Genomic DNA, 13076 nt, shown 5'->3' with positions numbered 1-13076 from the left:
TTTACAATTATTTTTTTTTTAAATACCGCCCTCAAGTGGTCCAATTAGTTCAACTAAAAGCAGAGGAGTCGATAATGGCTGATGAACGAGTTGGCGCAACTTTCAAAGTGGTTTGTGCATTTTTTTGCATATTAAATTTAGTCATTTTACTGGATGATGATTTTGTATTTCATAAGGAGTAAATAGAGGTTATGAACAAGTGTGTTTTTGTAGCATAGAACAAACAACGAAAACAGTTTTGCCAGTGACACTGACAGGTCACTGACAGTGACAGTGACACTGCCTGTGTGTCACTGACATGCTCATGCTGACCACACCATCATGACCACTGCACTGACTGACCTCCAAGGACTGACAGTGACACTGACAGTGACACTGACAGTGACACTGTGTTGCTGTGGATCTTGATCTTGGTATAATGATTGATCGGCTCCTTACTAGGAACAACACTCAATGAGTTTAGGTCATGGTCAGGAGGGAGGAACTACTAGTCTAGTCGATTTTTCTGCATTCTGACCATATTACATTGCATGATGGAGGTCTGACTAATTTTGTGTATGTATGTAGATTCGAGACTGAGCCCCCTGTCTTTATATCTGCAAGGATAAAGATGGGTACCTGCTACTCAGATCCAGTGATTCCATTGGATACAATTATAATATGTCATTGGATAAACGGGAATTACAGTATACACTCCTATTATTTTTATTACATCTGCCATACATAGAATTTGACTGCGTGAAATTTAGGTAAAAGGTGCATACGCCTCTCTTAATATTTATGCATGACGTCATAATTCTAACCCAAAATGAGGCTATGGGCACACGCTCCCCTTCACTTGCAGTGGCTGCGCCCATTGCTTCGTTTTGGATTAGCATTGTGACGTACCTCATGCATAAATATTAAGAGAGGCGTATAATGTACACGCCAGCTGGATGCCGGTTTCTGGCGTTATTCACAAGCCTTGAAGTGTGACGTCAGATGTTCAGGCTAAATTTTGTGATGCTAGTTGGTGTCTACTGTCAGTATCATTGTTGCCAAACAAAAGGCATCGTATGGCCTAGGTGGCTTTGTAAGCCCCTTTTTCCTTTCGTTCCCACAGTGCCTTTCGGACATTCAGCATTCAGCAAAGCAGTCAGGCTGCAATCCAATATGGTCTATGACTGAGTGACTATGGTCTTCATATTAAATGATTTGGGTACTTTTTGTAACACAAAACACAATGTCCACAGATTAACATTAACCTTCACCGTTTGAAGATAATGATAGTAGAAAGCTTCCCTGAAAATATTAGATCCTGAGGTGCTGTAGTTTTTGAGAAATGAGTAAAACAATGTCATGAAAATACGTTTTTACATGCTAAAATAATTTGTGTCCCATGATCGGAAGACCAAAATTATTTTCATGACCTTGTTTTACTCATTTCTCAAAAACTACAGCACCTCAGCAAGTAATATTTTCAGGGAAGCTCTCTACTATCCTCATCTTCAAACTGTGTAGTTTAATGTAAATCTGTGGACAATGGGTTTTTTGTCCCCCAAAAAGTACATAGACCCTTTAACGACAAAATTAGTATAAAACATATTTGTTACTTTGTTTGTATAATGAACACTGACAAAAACATTAACAACAACTGCAACATCAACATTCTTTCATCTTTATAAAATAGGAGACAATTCAAAAGCTTCTGCAGAGTACTTTTCAAGATGATAAAACAAAGAGTAAGTATTTAGTAGTTAGTTCTTTGTTGTTTTCTGCTCCTTTTTGTGTTTATGCTTATATCATTAATTTGTTGATTTGTACTATTGGTATTTTGTGTTGATGTTTTTCTTGTAAAGCGCTTCGAGACTTTCTGTGTGAAGCGCTTTATAAAAGCTGCGTATTTTTATTGTTACTATTAGTCAGCATGCATGGTCAGTCTCAAGACCGGGGTGCTGTGCTCCTACTTCTAGAAACTATAAAGTCCCGGTCACACAGGCCTCAATAATGAGAACAACAATGATAATGTTAACAATGCACGCCCTCGATTGGTCGAATAATCGTAGGCGTATTCAGGGTGTTCTCTTTGCTTCATGGTCGTTATTTTTATCATTATCGCTGCAGTGTGACTTGGCCTTCTTTAGGCTCCCCTCACAGGGGAGCCTTAGTTTCTAGAAGTACTGTACTCCTATAATAGAACTTAAAATGGCATCTTGACAACTGTGATCTTTCTAGCTCCCCAGAAAAGTTTTTGAATCATGATAATGTTAATTTGCTATGATTTGCAGAACACCCATCCACAAAAAATGCCCCAAAATAATAAAAAAGACACACCAAAAAATCTTACAAATTGAGTAGTACTGTACTCTGTAGTACTGCTGGCTTCTCTTCTAAGAATATGATGCAACCTGAGGTATAGATGCAAGATCACAACCCTACTTCTTCCCGACCATTGAGTATGGTGGGTTGCGTTCATCGCAACTTACGTCAGGTTTTATTTAATTGTACTCAGTATCATTTTTATGGCTCCAAATTGATTTTGTATGTCCACAATCGGAGAAACCATCCATCGTGATTGATTTCTTTGGAATTGTTATATAGACGCGTGCCCTGCCTACCACATCCTCATGTGGTCAATTTTCAGGTTTGCCGCTGATACTTTATAGGTAGTTTATGTAAATCAACAACTATAAAAAAAAAAACATGACACCCGATAAAGCGGTATGCAGGGAACCCTTCCCTTCAACTATATTACTGCCCTAGGTTTTCGTTTACCAGAAATATGTTTAAAATATCTCACCTATGGTTTTGGTCAAATGATTTACCGTATGAAATACTTCAAAATCAGAAACAATTGACCCAATAACAACCCATGTCTTTTATTCCTTTTTTTCTTTCTTTTACAGTCAGTAAAGATGCTCTGAGGTTGATGGTGGAAATGTTGAGAGTTTTTGCTGCAGGTAAGCATGACCAATTCAACCAATTCAAGGTTGTATGATGACAAAAATAATATCTACCTAAATGTACTGTTATCTGTGAAGGGAGCCCTCTTGTGTTCAAATCACACATTTCCCCTTTCATTAACCGTGATGACAATACCTTCTATTGACCCACTTCACCTGACGTCATCATCAGAATAATCTTGGAACCGCCATACGGGTGGGCAATGTCACTGTGCGTTATTCAGTGAAAAACAGTATTTTAGGCGACGCACCGTTTACCTATTGACCACCAAAATGGTGAGCTTGGCACCGTCGCTGCATGTGACGTGTGTGCAAGGGGTCAATGTGTACAGCTAGCAAGGTTCAGAATCAACTTGAGATATTTATAGCCAGTTTTCTCTCGCCTGCTGTTATGCATGATGAAGCTCCTGAAAGCCACCTCTAAACTTATGCAGCGGAAAGTGTTGTCAGGTGTAGCATTCATAAACTGGGCCCAATTTCATGGCTCTGCTTACCACCGTATTCTGTGCTGACAGTCACCATTCTCTGCTTGCTGTGCTAATGTTAGATGTGGTAAGGCTAGACTGAGTCGGAGGAGTAAAGTGATGACAACCAATCCTGCAGCCAAAAGGTCTTGGCCCAATTTCATTTGGCTCTGCTTACCATAAGCACAGAATCGGTGCTTACAGAAGCAGGGAATTCTGTGCTTACGGCAAGCGTATTTCACAGGCTAGCAGCGAATTTTGGCTTCTGCCCGTGCGTACTCCTCGTTACTAGGTATTCTACGCTTACAAGGCTAGCGCAGAAATTCGGCACTTGCACTTAAGTGGGTAATCATGATCATACGGCAGAATCCGGCGGTAAGCCGAGCCATGAAATTGAGCCCTGATTGTTCGTTTTTTTTAAAGCGCAAGGGCACCAACACGTTTTTCCTTGTGGAAGTTACTTGCTATTGGAACCGTTTGTAGTAATTTTGCTCCTTTACTGCCAGTGGAATTGAATTTCTAGGTTTTTAAATTGTGGAAAATAAATGCAATCTATCTGTCTATAGTTATCTTAACACTGATGGGTTGAGAAGAATGAACTTATCCACTCTTCAAGGGGTGCTGTTAATGTTTATCTTCTAAAGTAAACTAAATGGAAAACAGGCAAGTTGGAAAATCTCAAGTTGGCAAATGATGATTTGATCTGACCCAACAAAATGAACATATCCTTCCCAATACAAAGCTGTACATTTTTTAATTGTCAGTAGAAGTATAGACTTGTTTAAACTATCTTAAATAAACAATGTTATTATTGTTTTATTTGTTATATTCAGAGGGTGCAGCAAGAGCTGCACAGCAGGCCAAGTCTGAATCTGGAACCATTGTGGAACCAAGACATTTTGAGAAAGTTCTACCGCAATTGGTAAGGGGTTTCACCCATCAGACAATCTAACCAGGGTCCAATGACAACTGTTTAAACAGAAAATACTGCTCAACAAATCTTTTCTTAGCAATGATGTTTAGGATTATGATAATGATGAATATAGATGGGTTGCAACATGACGTATTAAACAGAAAATATTGCTCAACAAATCTTTTCTTAGCAATGATGTTTAGGATTATGATAATGATGAATATAGATGGGTTTCAACATGGCGTATTAAACAGAAAATACTGCTCAAAAATCTTTTCGTAGCAATGATGTTTAGGATTTTGATAATGATGAATATAGATGGGTTGCAACATGGCGTATTAATCTGTCATCTTTATGGGCAGTTTGAAACACAGTCATGCAGTTCACAAAAACTCATTGCCCGATTGGTTAGTGATCAACGGGGCAGGTCTCATTATTTGAGCGCCAAGCAAAAATTCGATTTTGCTCGTAAAAATGGCATCTATTCGGAACTATCTACAGAGAATTGAATAGTCTGTTATGGGTAAATAAATAAGAATACAAAATGACATTGTCTGTTTGTGTTTTCTTTTCAGCTTCTTGACTTCTGAGTTGGAGATTCCTCCTTAAACCAAATCCCAAAGATGCATTGGACAGATGAAAGTGGCTAGTGCTGCAAGAATTTCCTTGATGTAGAAAAAAGGCTCTACCATTTCCTTACCTGCTTGTCCTGTGTTATTTTCCGGTCAGCTCTAATATTCCCGTAAAAAAGGCTTTGAGATTACATAATCAAGGCTGTCTGTGTTTTGACAGAAGAGGGGGAGGCAACAAATATTAATTGCTCTCTGAAACACTTGGAAAGATGTGGCTTAGCTTTCTCTGAAATGTTCACATGATAATTGGACTAGGCTATGATTTGTATTTTCAAAAGCAAATTTATGTACATTTTTGCCAAACAATATGACATTTCTTTCACTAAAGACCAGAAACAAAATTTCAGTGCCAAGAATGTAGAGGAAAGGACAGTGTGATATTTACATACCCATGCTAAAATGGAATCTTCCAACTGTTTGATAATAGACTTGGAAGATTCCATTTGAGTATGGGAATGTCAATATCACACAGTTTTATTTATAACTGTTTGAGAGACTTGGTGAAACAAAGTCATAGTTTGTTGAATGATCTTCCCATCAAGGGAACTCAGCAAACTCCCACAAAGGGATATAAACACCAAGCTGGCAACAGCCAATCTCTTTCAAACAAACATTGGTTTAACGTCTATGATTATGAATTACACAAATCAAGAAATTGTGAATCAGTAACTAGACGACAATATATATTCTAGTCATTGTGAAATCAGTGGTAAGCTGGGGGATTCGAACCAACAACCTTGTGATTGCTAGTCATGCAGTCTAACTATTGATAAGTTTGCATGGGATGAATGATGAGATGTCTCTAAACAAAAAATGCATTCTCCTGTACTTTTTCTAAGTTTTTAAACAAAGAGTCAAAAACTGTTTGCAGCAACACCAAAGACTGGCTCACCTGAAAGTGTTTTGTATTGTAAAATATTTTCATAAGTGTACATAATAAAAAGATTCACAAAATATCAGAAAGAAAAATGTGTAGATGTTTGTTGTGTATAAAAAATGTGCTTATATTAATGGAGTGTTGTTTTAGCCTTCAAAAACAATGACTCATACAAATTTATGCTTAAAGACTCTGGACACTATTGGTAATCTTCAGGATTTGTCAAAGACCAGTATTCTCACTTGGTGTATCTCAACATATGCATAAAATAACAAACCTGTGAAAATTTGACCTCAATTGGTCATCAAAGTTGCGAGATAATAAAAGAAAAAACAACCTTGTCACCCGAAGTTGTGTGCTTTCAGATGCTTGATTTCGTGACCTCAAATCCTAAATCTGAGGTCTCGAAATCAAGTTTGTGGAAAATTATTTCTTTCTCGAAAACTACGTTACTTCAGAGGGAGCCTTTTCTCACAATGTTTTATACAATCAACCTCTCTCCATTACAAGTTACCAAGTAAGGTTTTATGTTAATAATTATTTTGAGTAATTACCAATAGTGTCCACTGCCGAGCGATAATAAAAATAAAAAAATTACTGTGGCCCACAATCGGGGCCAAATTTCATAGAGCTGCCTTAAAAACACTTATTTTTTATTTTTATTTTTTTAAATATTTGTTATTAATAAACAACAAGAAGTCATCCTACATAATTTTTATCTGGCTTACTACAGCTGCAACCACATGGCAGACAGCCAGCTTAGATTATCCACATCTTCCCCTCATCGTGCCCAGAACCCATGCTGTGTCATTTGCAGATCGAATGTAGTATTACTTCATGTATAATCATTATTCCATTAATTTGCTTGTAAAATTACTCTTCATTCACTATAAAGTGTTTTGTTTATTTGTTTGGATTTGGTTGATACACTGCCCTTTTTTGGACCAAAAGAATGGAACACTCCCTAACCACATCAACATCAACACTATTCGCATTTTCAAGAAACCGTCCTCAAGTGTATCAACATTAATATTTCATCCAACTGTCTTGAGCGCCTTTGGAACAACTCAACTTTGGTTGATTTTGGTGCTAAATAAATCCCTCTGATTGATTGATTGAAGAAAACTGAGTGGAAGTTTTGATTCGTTTTCGGTTGGACCATAGAGCAAGGAACATCTATGGTCGAACAAAGGAAAATGTACTGGTACATCTCATTCTTATGGTAGTTTGTACTGTGTTTGTGTATCATACAATTTATCACCAAAACAAACAAATATATAATTTATTACCGAAAGTACCTCATCGTTTGCATAACCTTTAGGCTTTAAAATAACTCGATGAGGATAAAGTCCATGCAAACAGAAAACAAATGATAAGGAACACAGAAAAGAATTGAATTTCACCAAAACAAGGTGCAACAAAGTTTGCTTGGGGTTTAATGTGTCTAAATGTTCTGTATGGTTGTTTTATGAAGTATTTCTCACCAAAAAAATCATGCCGCTATTTGGGTTTAATGTGTGTTCGTTGAACTGCTTTTATAAATATTGCGCCCTCAAATTTTGTGGCCATGTGACATCAACCGCATGCTAATCTAACCTCGTTTAGAAACTTTTGTGTTGATCGAGCCCAGATTATATTTTTGTTATTTATACCAAGTTGAATTTCAAGGAACGAGGTAGTCAACAATCTAGCCAACAATCTAGCCTCACCGGACTGGTACCCAGATCCAGACCACACGTAAAGTTTATGAATGGTACATGTAAATATAACGGACACCAGTTCAAGTGAAAAAGTACCCATCATAACACAACGAGCCACGACGAAGCGAAGTGGAAGGCTTTGTGGAAGTTTTTTGCAAATTTCGACTTAAAGTGTCTCATAAAGAAGCTCCCTAAGTGAAGGATAATACGTTACAGCATCATCATGATGGAGGATTTAACAGCCGATGTAGAGGAGAGCGATTTGCAGGACTGGCAGCTACCGCTGGCCTTCATGAAGAAACGGCACACGGAGCGGATCGAGGGGAGTAAGACCGAAACACACACATGGCGGATGAAGGAACGAGTGAGTGTGAAACCTTCAATGACTTTTGCTTGTTGTATATCTTAACATACGATATTTAACAATATTGATGATTGAACTGACTTTTGTTCTCCACGTCATCAAAGTGCCAAAGTTGATGGGCACTGCAGTGTATGTTTTTAGCCGGAATGTTGATTTTTGTTGATTTGCCCATCATGTCCATTGATTGACTGATTGAAAATGAAATGAAAGTCCTGACGAGGAGGCCGAATGTAGAGAAAAGTTTCTGTATGGTGCCACCACTTTTTCATTCGATATGAAATACATTATTATCTAATTTACCTCAATGAGATATCCCTTTTTGTAAAAATGAATGAAAAAGTGGTGGCGCCATACGGAAAGTAATCCAAAATTGTACACAATAAATTAAATTTAAACAACACAGAATTGAAAACAAAATGAGATCTCAGAATTTGATCTGAGCATTGAGTCATGTCATGGAATGGAATAAGAACAGCAAAAGCTACTTGCTGGTTGGGCTTGTTTTCTGCTTTTAAAGATTTGAGTCTTACTCTTAGTTTATTATAATTTAATATAATAAACTAATTTATATATTTAAAAAATGCTCATGCTAAAGTGTTGTTGGGTCCAGTAACACGAACTAGTCGCAAATGTAACACTACAGACACTCTGGGTAAGCTGCATGCAGTGCAGTGACCCAGCAGAAGAAGCCTTTAAAAAGACGTCTTTCGTTGCTCGCTATCAGCAAATTTGGTAGATAATCAGGCCTGGAATTACACAGTTGCTCTTGTCTTGGCCTTGGTGCCCCTTCAAAATTTACCCATAGACATTAAGATTTTTCAATGGAAGTGCCCTTTGCCCTTTACCCTTCAAAATTAAGTTGAAATTCAAGGCCTGGGTTATTGACTTTTGTTTGTTTGTCAAATTAAAGGTAAACATAAATCCCACTCGAGCTAAGATCCAGTAACTGGGGCGCCGTACTCCTTTTTTCAAAATTTTGACATTGCTCCTTTTTTCGAAATTTGACATTATCGGTCGTGTCAAGTACGACCGATAATGTCAAAATTTCGAAAAAAAGGAGTACAGCACCCCAGTTACTGGGTCTAACTCAAGCTTAAATTTATTAATGATATTGACAACTTAAAGGCAGTGGACACTATTGGTGATTACTCAAAAAAATTATTAGCATATAACTTTACTTGGTAAAGAGTAATGGGGAGAGGTTGATAGTATAAAACATTGTGGCTCCCTCTGAAGTGACGTAGTTTTCAAGAAAGAAGTAACTTTGTGCAAATTTGATTTTGAGGTCTCGAAATCAAGCATCTGAAAGCCGCAACTTCGTGTGACAAGGTGTTTTATCCTTTCATTATTATCTCGCAATTTCAACGGCCAATTGAGCTCAAATTTTCACAGGTTTGTTATTTTATGCATGTTGAGATACACCAAGTGAGAAGACGGATAACTTTCCGTATGGCGCCACCACTTTTTCACTCATTTTTACAAAAAGGGATATGTCAATCAGGTAAATTAGATACTATATTATTTTATTTCGAATGAAAAAGTGGTGGCGCCATACGGAAACTTTTCCGAGAAGACTAGTCTTTGACAATTACCAATAGTGTCCAGGGCCTTTAAATTTGAATGTTTTTTTAAAGTTAATTTTCACCCCAAGTCATCCAAATGATGGGTTGTGGGCAGCAGTTCATTGCCGGGGTCCAAGAAGGAGGGGGCGGATCCCCCCACAAGAAGGGCCTCTAGTGTTCTAGTTGTATCAGAACCATTATGTCTGTTGTATTAGGTTTTGTTTGTTTAGTAATACCAATAATGACCATCACTACTAGTGCTGGGCGAATAGTGAAATTTTGTTATTCGGATACCGCTGGGCAACTATCTGAAATTAACCGGATATTCAAATAGTTTTTTCGCCGCTAGAGGGCGCTATTAAAAAAAGAAAAAAAGTTGAATATTGTGACATTGATTTAAATCACATTTGCTGTTTGATTTTCCCAGTGTTCTACTACAAAAGAGGTATCTTTTGAGAGTTTGGTTAGACTACGTAAATTACTGAGGTTTGAGCGAGCTAACGCGCCGTGGATTTTGCGTTGTGCACGACGTGAAGTTGGGCTCTGATAAGGCAGATCCCGAAGTTGTCCGACTCTTAGCTGACAGCTACACCTTCCAATCAAATATTTTGAGGATGAAAGTAAAGGGATTTGCGGCTTCATAATGATATTTTTATTGAAAATATTGGCAGGAAAATCATTAGAATGAGGGCAATGTAAAACCACACTATCCGTGCACAAACACATAACATCGTGTGAACATTCTCTTGGAATTTCCTATTTGATGGAACTGTGTTTACCTATACTGGCATTGTTTAGCCATCGGTAAGGTCTCATGTGACAAACTCCGGAATATTCTGTACAGTGTTTTCGAGAATAACATATTTTTTTTGAGCCAAAAATTGCAATGAGTAATTATGTCTTTTTAACGCACGTTTATATGCAGTGCTGTGTTTGTTTTTACATCCAATACCCACTATACATGTAGGTCACGTGACGCACGGAGTGCAACTGGTCTATTATTCACACGACAGGGCCATCATTGCTTTAAAGCCATTGGACCCTTTCGGTAAACAGTATTGTCCAAGGCCCACACTTCGTGTATCACAACTTCTATATCAAATAACAAACCTGTGGAAATCTAGGCTCAATCGGACATCGGAGTCGGGAGAAAATAACGGGAAAACTTACTCCTGTTTTCGCGCGTTTCGCCGTGTCATGACATGTGTTTATAACAAATCCGTAATTCTCGTTAACGAGAATTTATATTGTTTTTCCGTTTTCTCAAAAAGTAAAGCATTTCATGGACTAATATTTCAAGAGAAGTCTTTCACCATTACCTTCTGTAAACCCTGTAAATTATTTGTAAATCTGTGAACTTTTTTTTTTTTTCCTGTATCGAAAGGGTCCAATGGCTTTAAAGCACTTGAAGCTTTGAACATGGGGCAGCAATGCAATAAGTTTAATTAATGGCCTTTTGACTCTGTTCTTTGTCTGTGCTATTTGAGACTGCTTATCATGCTTCATGTGTCTGAGGTCATTGAACAGTGGATAATATTTTGATTTTCTGGGGGAAAACTTTGCTGGCAAGAAATTTTGATTTCAGGGCGGATCGCCCCAGCGCCGTCCACCATGGCTACAAGTACAACAATGTAGATAGTATTATGTTTCAAACGAGAACTCCCTGCCAAACAACTTAATTGAAATAGAAAATGTGAAAAAGAAAGACAGTTCTCTCAGAACCAACTCTACCTGGCAAGTAGGTACACACAAGGTGTTATACCACAAACCGAATATAATTGAAATGAACAAACTTGGGTGTAATCATCAACAAAGTAAGAACAAAGAGACTCTTGATTGTGAAGCTCACTCACTTGAGGCTTATTTTAATTCAAAGTGGCCTTGCCCTTAAAAAAATGTGTAATTAAAGGCCTGTTACAAGCTAAACAACGTAGCTTGGTTTTTCAATATTTTTTCCTGACTCACCCAACCAACCAAAAGTTTTTGCATCTGTTAAAGGGAAGGTACACGTTTGGTAATTACTCAAAACAAATATTAACTTAAAAACTGACTTTGTAACAAGCATTTGATAGTAATGCTGTTGATAGTATAAAACATTGTGAGAAACGGCTCCCTCTGAAGTAGCATTGATTTTGAGAAAGAGGTAATTTCTCACTAAAATAATAAAAGACTTCTAGCTAGAAGTCTTTTATTCCTATCTGAAAGCACACAAATTCATCCAACGAGGGTGTTTTTTCCTTTCATCATTTTCTCGCAACTCCGATGACCAATTGAGCTCAAATTTTCACAGGCTTGTTATTTTATGCTTATGTTGGGATACACCAAGTGAGAACACTGGTCTTTGACAATTCCCAATAGTGTACCTTCCCTTTAAGTAAAAGATTGTTGAGCACACAAAACTCTACCAATTTGGTATCCCCAGACATATAGATCTACTTGTAGATCAAATCCTTTGATAGTTGGATCCATCTGTTATTGTCACTAAATTAAAATATCAATATAAACCACAAGGGAAACTGAATGGGTAAATTTTGAAATGATTTTTGGGGTTGAACAAAGAATTGACTAGAGTGGGATTCGAACCAACGACCTCCAAAAACGTGCCGGCGCTCTACCAACTGAGCTATCTAGCCCTATATTGTGCGGTGTCCCTATTTTGTCAATATCTTTGTTCCGGGGTGCCAGTCAGAAGCCATGCAACCGTTAACTGCTGTGTAGCCAGGGATCACACCCAAATTACAACACAACCTGGGAAGCGGCAGCGAGGGGATCACCTCTAGTCAATTCTTTGTTCAACCCCAAAAATCATTTCAAAATTTACCCAGTCAGTTTCCCTTGTGGTTTATATTGATATCTGAAACAAAAAGTCGCATCCCCCTAAAAAAAAAATCCAGATTAGGGAGCCTTATCAGTGGCATCAGAATCAGATCAACTCTCACTTCCTCGAGTGTAATACATCAGACATGTACCTTGTACGGTTGCTGTGTTTTGATACAGTGCTTTGGTAACTGACTAGTTACAGCATAGTCAGTATCCTTCCTGACTGCACAGAGACGTGTACAATTATACACTGCATAGTTTATAGTGTTAGTCAGTGTTCACGCAAGGTGTGGAATTTCTTTCAGGGCAAATGTCAGAAGGATTCAGGCTACTAGGGCTTATCTGTACATTCTGATTCAGGGAATGATTTCCCTTGTATAGTAGAGCATAATGCTACACCATGTATCAGTTTTTTGCAACTAAAAAAACATCATTTGTTACTTATTATCAGTATTCTGTGTGCACCAGTACCCGAACAAAGTTTGTTCTGTCAAAATATTTTGCTATGCAAAAGTGCTGGATGAAATCGTTCCCTGCAATTTGTAGAATATTAGATATTTTAAAGTGGTATTGTGGCCATGAGCAAGGCATTTGATTTATTGCTTTTATGGCTCTTTGCAGTGTAACCCTGTAAAAAAAAAAAATGAAAATTGACCTTGTGTACCTGTACATGTGTGCAGAATATTTGTGTGGTTAAATGGAATAGAGTGGCAACCAGGACTTAAAATAGCCATTCATAAATACCTCAGACAGTTTCGCTATTCCTATTGGTGGAGAGTGCAACACGTGGGGGTGTTTAAAC

General features: G+C 37.7%; 2 protein-coding genes across 7 annotated transcripts in view; both read left to right on the top strand.

Moving 5' to 3' along the window:
* The first annotated feature begins 34 nt into the window (after positions 1–34).
* On the top strand, positions 35–5918 carry LOC139943943 (centromere protein X-like). Its single transcript, XM_071940848.1, has 5 exons — positions 35–110; positions 1670–1721; positions 2886–2939; positions 4240–4328; positions 4895–5918. Exons 1-5 carry the CDS (start codon positions 75–77, stop codon positions 4907–4909), a joined length of 246 nt encoding a protein of 81 aa, XP_071796949.1. The 5' UTR covers positions 35–74; the 3' UTR covers positions 4910–5918.
* Positions 5919–7632: 1714 nt separating this feature from the next.
* The window catches only part of LOC139943736 (regulatory-associated protein of mTOR-like), a 62703-nt gene continuing 57259 nt past the window's right edge, over positions 7633–13076 (top strand). For all 6 annotated transcript variants that reach the window (XM_071940510.1, XM_071940508.1, XM_071940507.1 and 3 more), the window contains exon 1: positions 7633–7892. In XM_071940510.1, coding sequence (XP_071796611.1) covers positions 7752–7892 — 141 coding nt within the window. In that variant the 5' untranslated portion in view covers positions 7633–7751. The remainder of the gene's footprint in view (positions 7893–13076) is intronic.

The sequence above is a fragment of the Asterias amurensis genome, chromosome 11, assembly GCF_032118995.1.
Source record: "Asterias amurensis chromosome 11, ASM3211899v1".
Lineage (NCBI taxonomy): Eukaryota > Metazoa > Echinodermata > Asteroidea > Forcipulatida > Asteriidae > Asterias > Asterias amurensis.
Note: the sequence above shows the minus strand (reverse complement) of the source record. Positions and strands in the feature narration are given on the sequence as shown.

What these genes read in the sequence shown, in the direction of transcription:
- LOC139943943 (XM_071940848.1), top strand. Translation starts at nt 75, where the DNA reads ATGGCTGATGAACGAGTTGGCGCAACTTTCAAAGTG. An exon ending in TTGGCGCAACTTTCAAAGTG is followed by an intron (nt 111 to 1,669) that starts GTTTGTGCATTT and finishes TTTATAAAATAG; the next exon opens with GAGACAATTCAAAAGCTTCT. An exon ending in TCAAGATGATAAAACAAAGA is followed by an intron (nt 1,722 to 2,885) that starts GTAAGTATTTAG and finishes TTTCTTTTACAG; the next exon opens with TCAGTAAAGATGCTCTGAGG.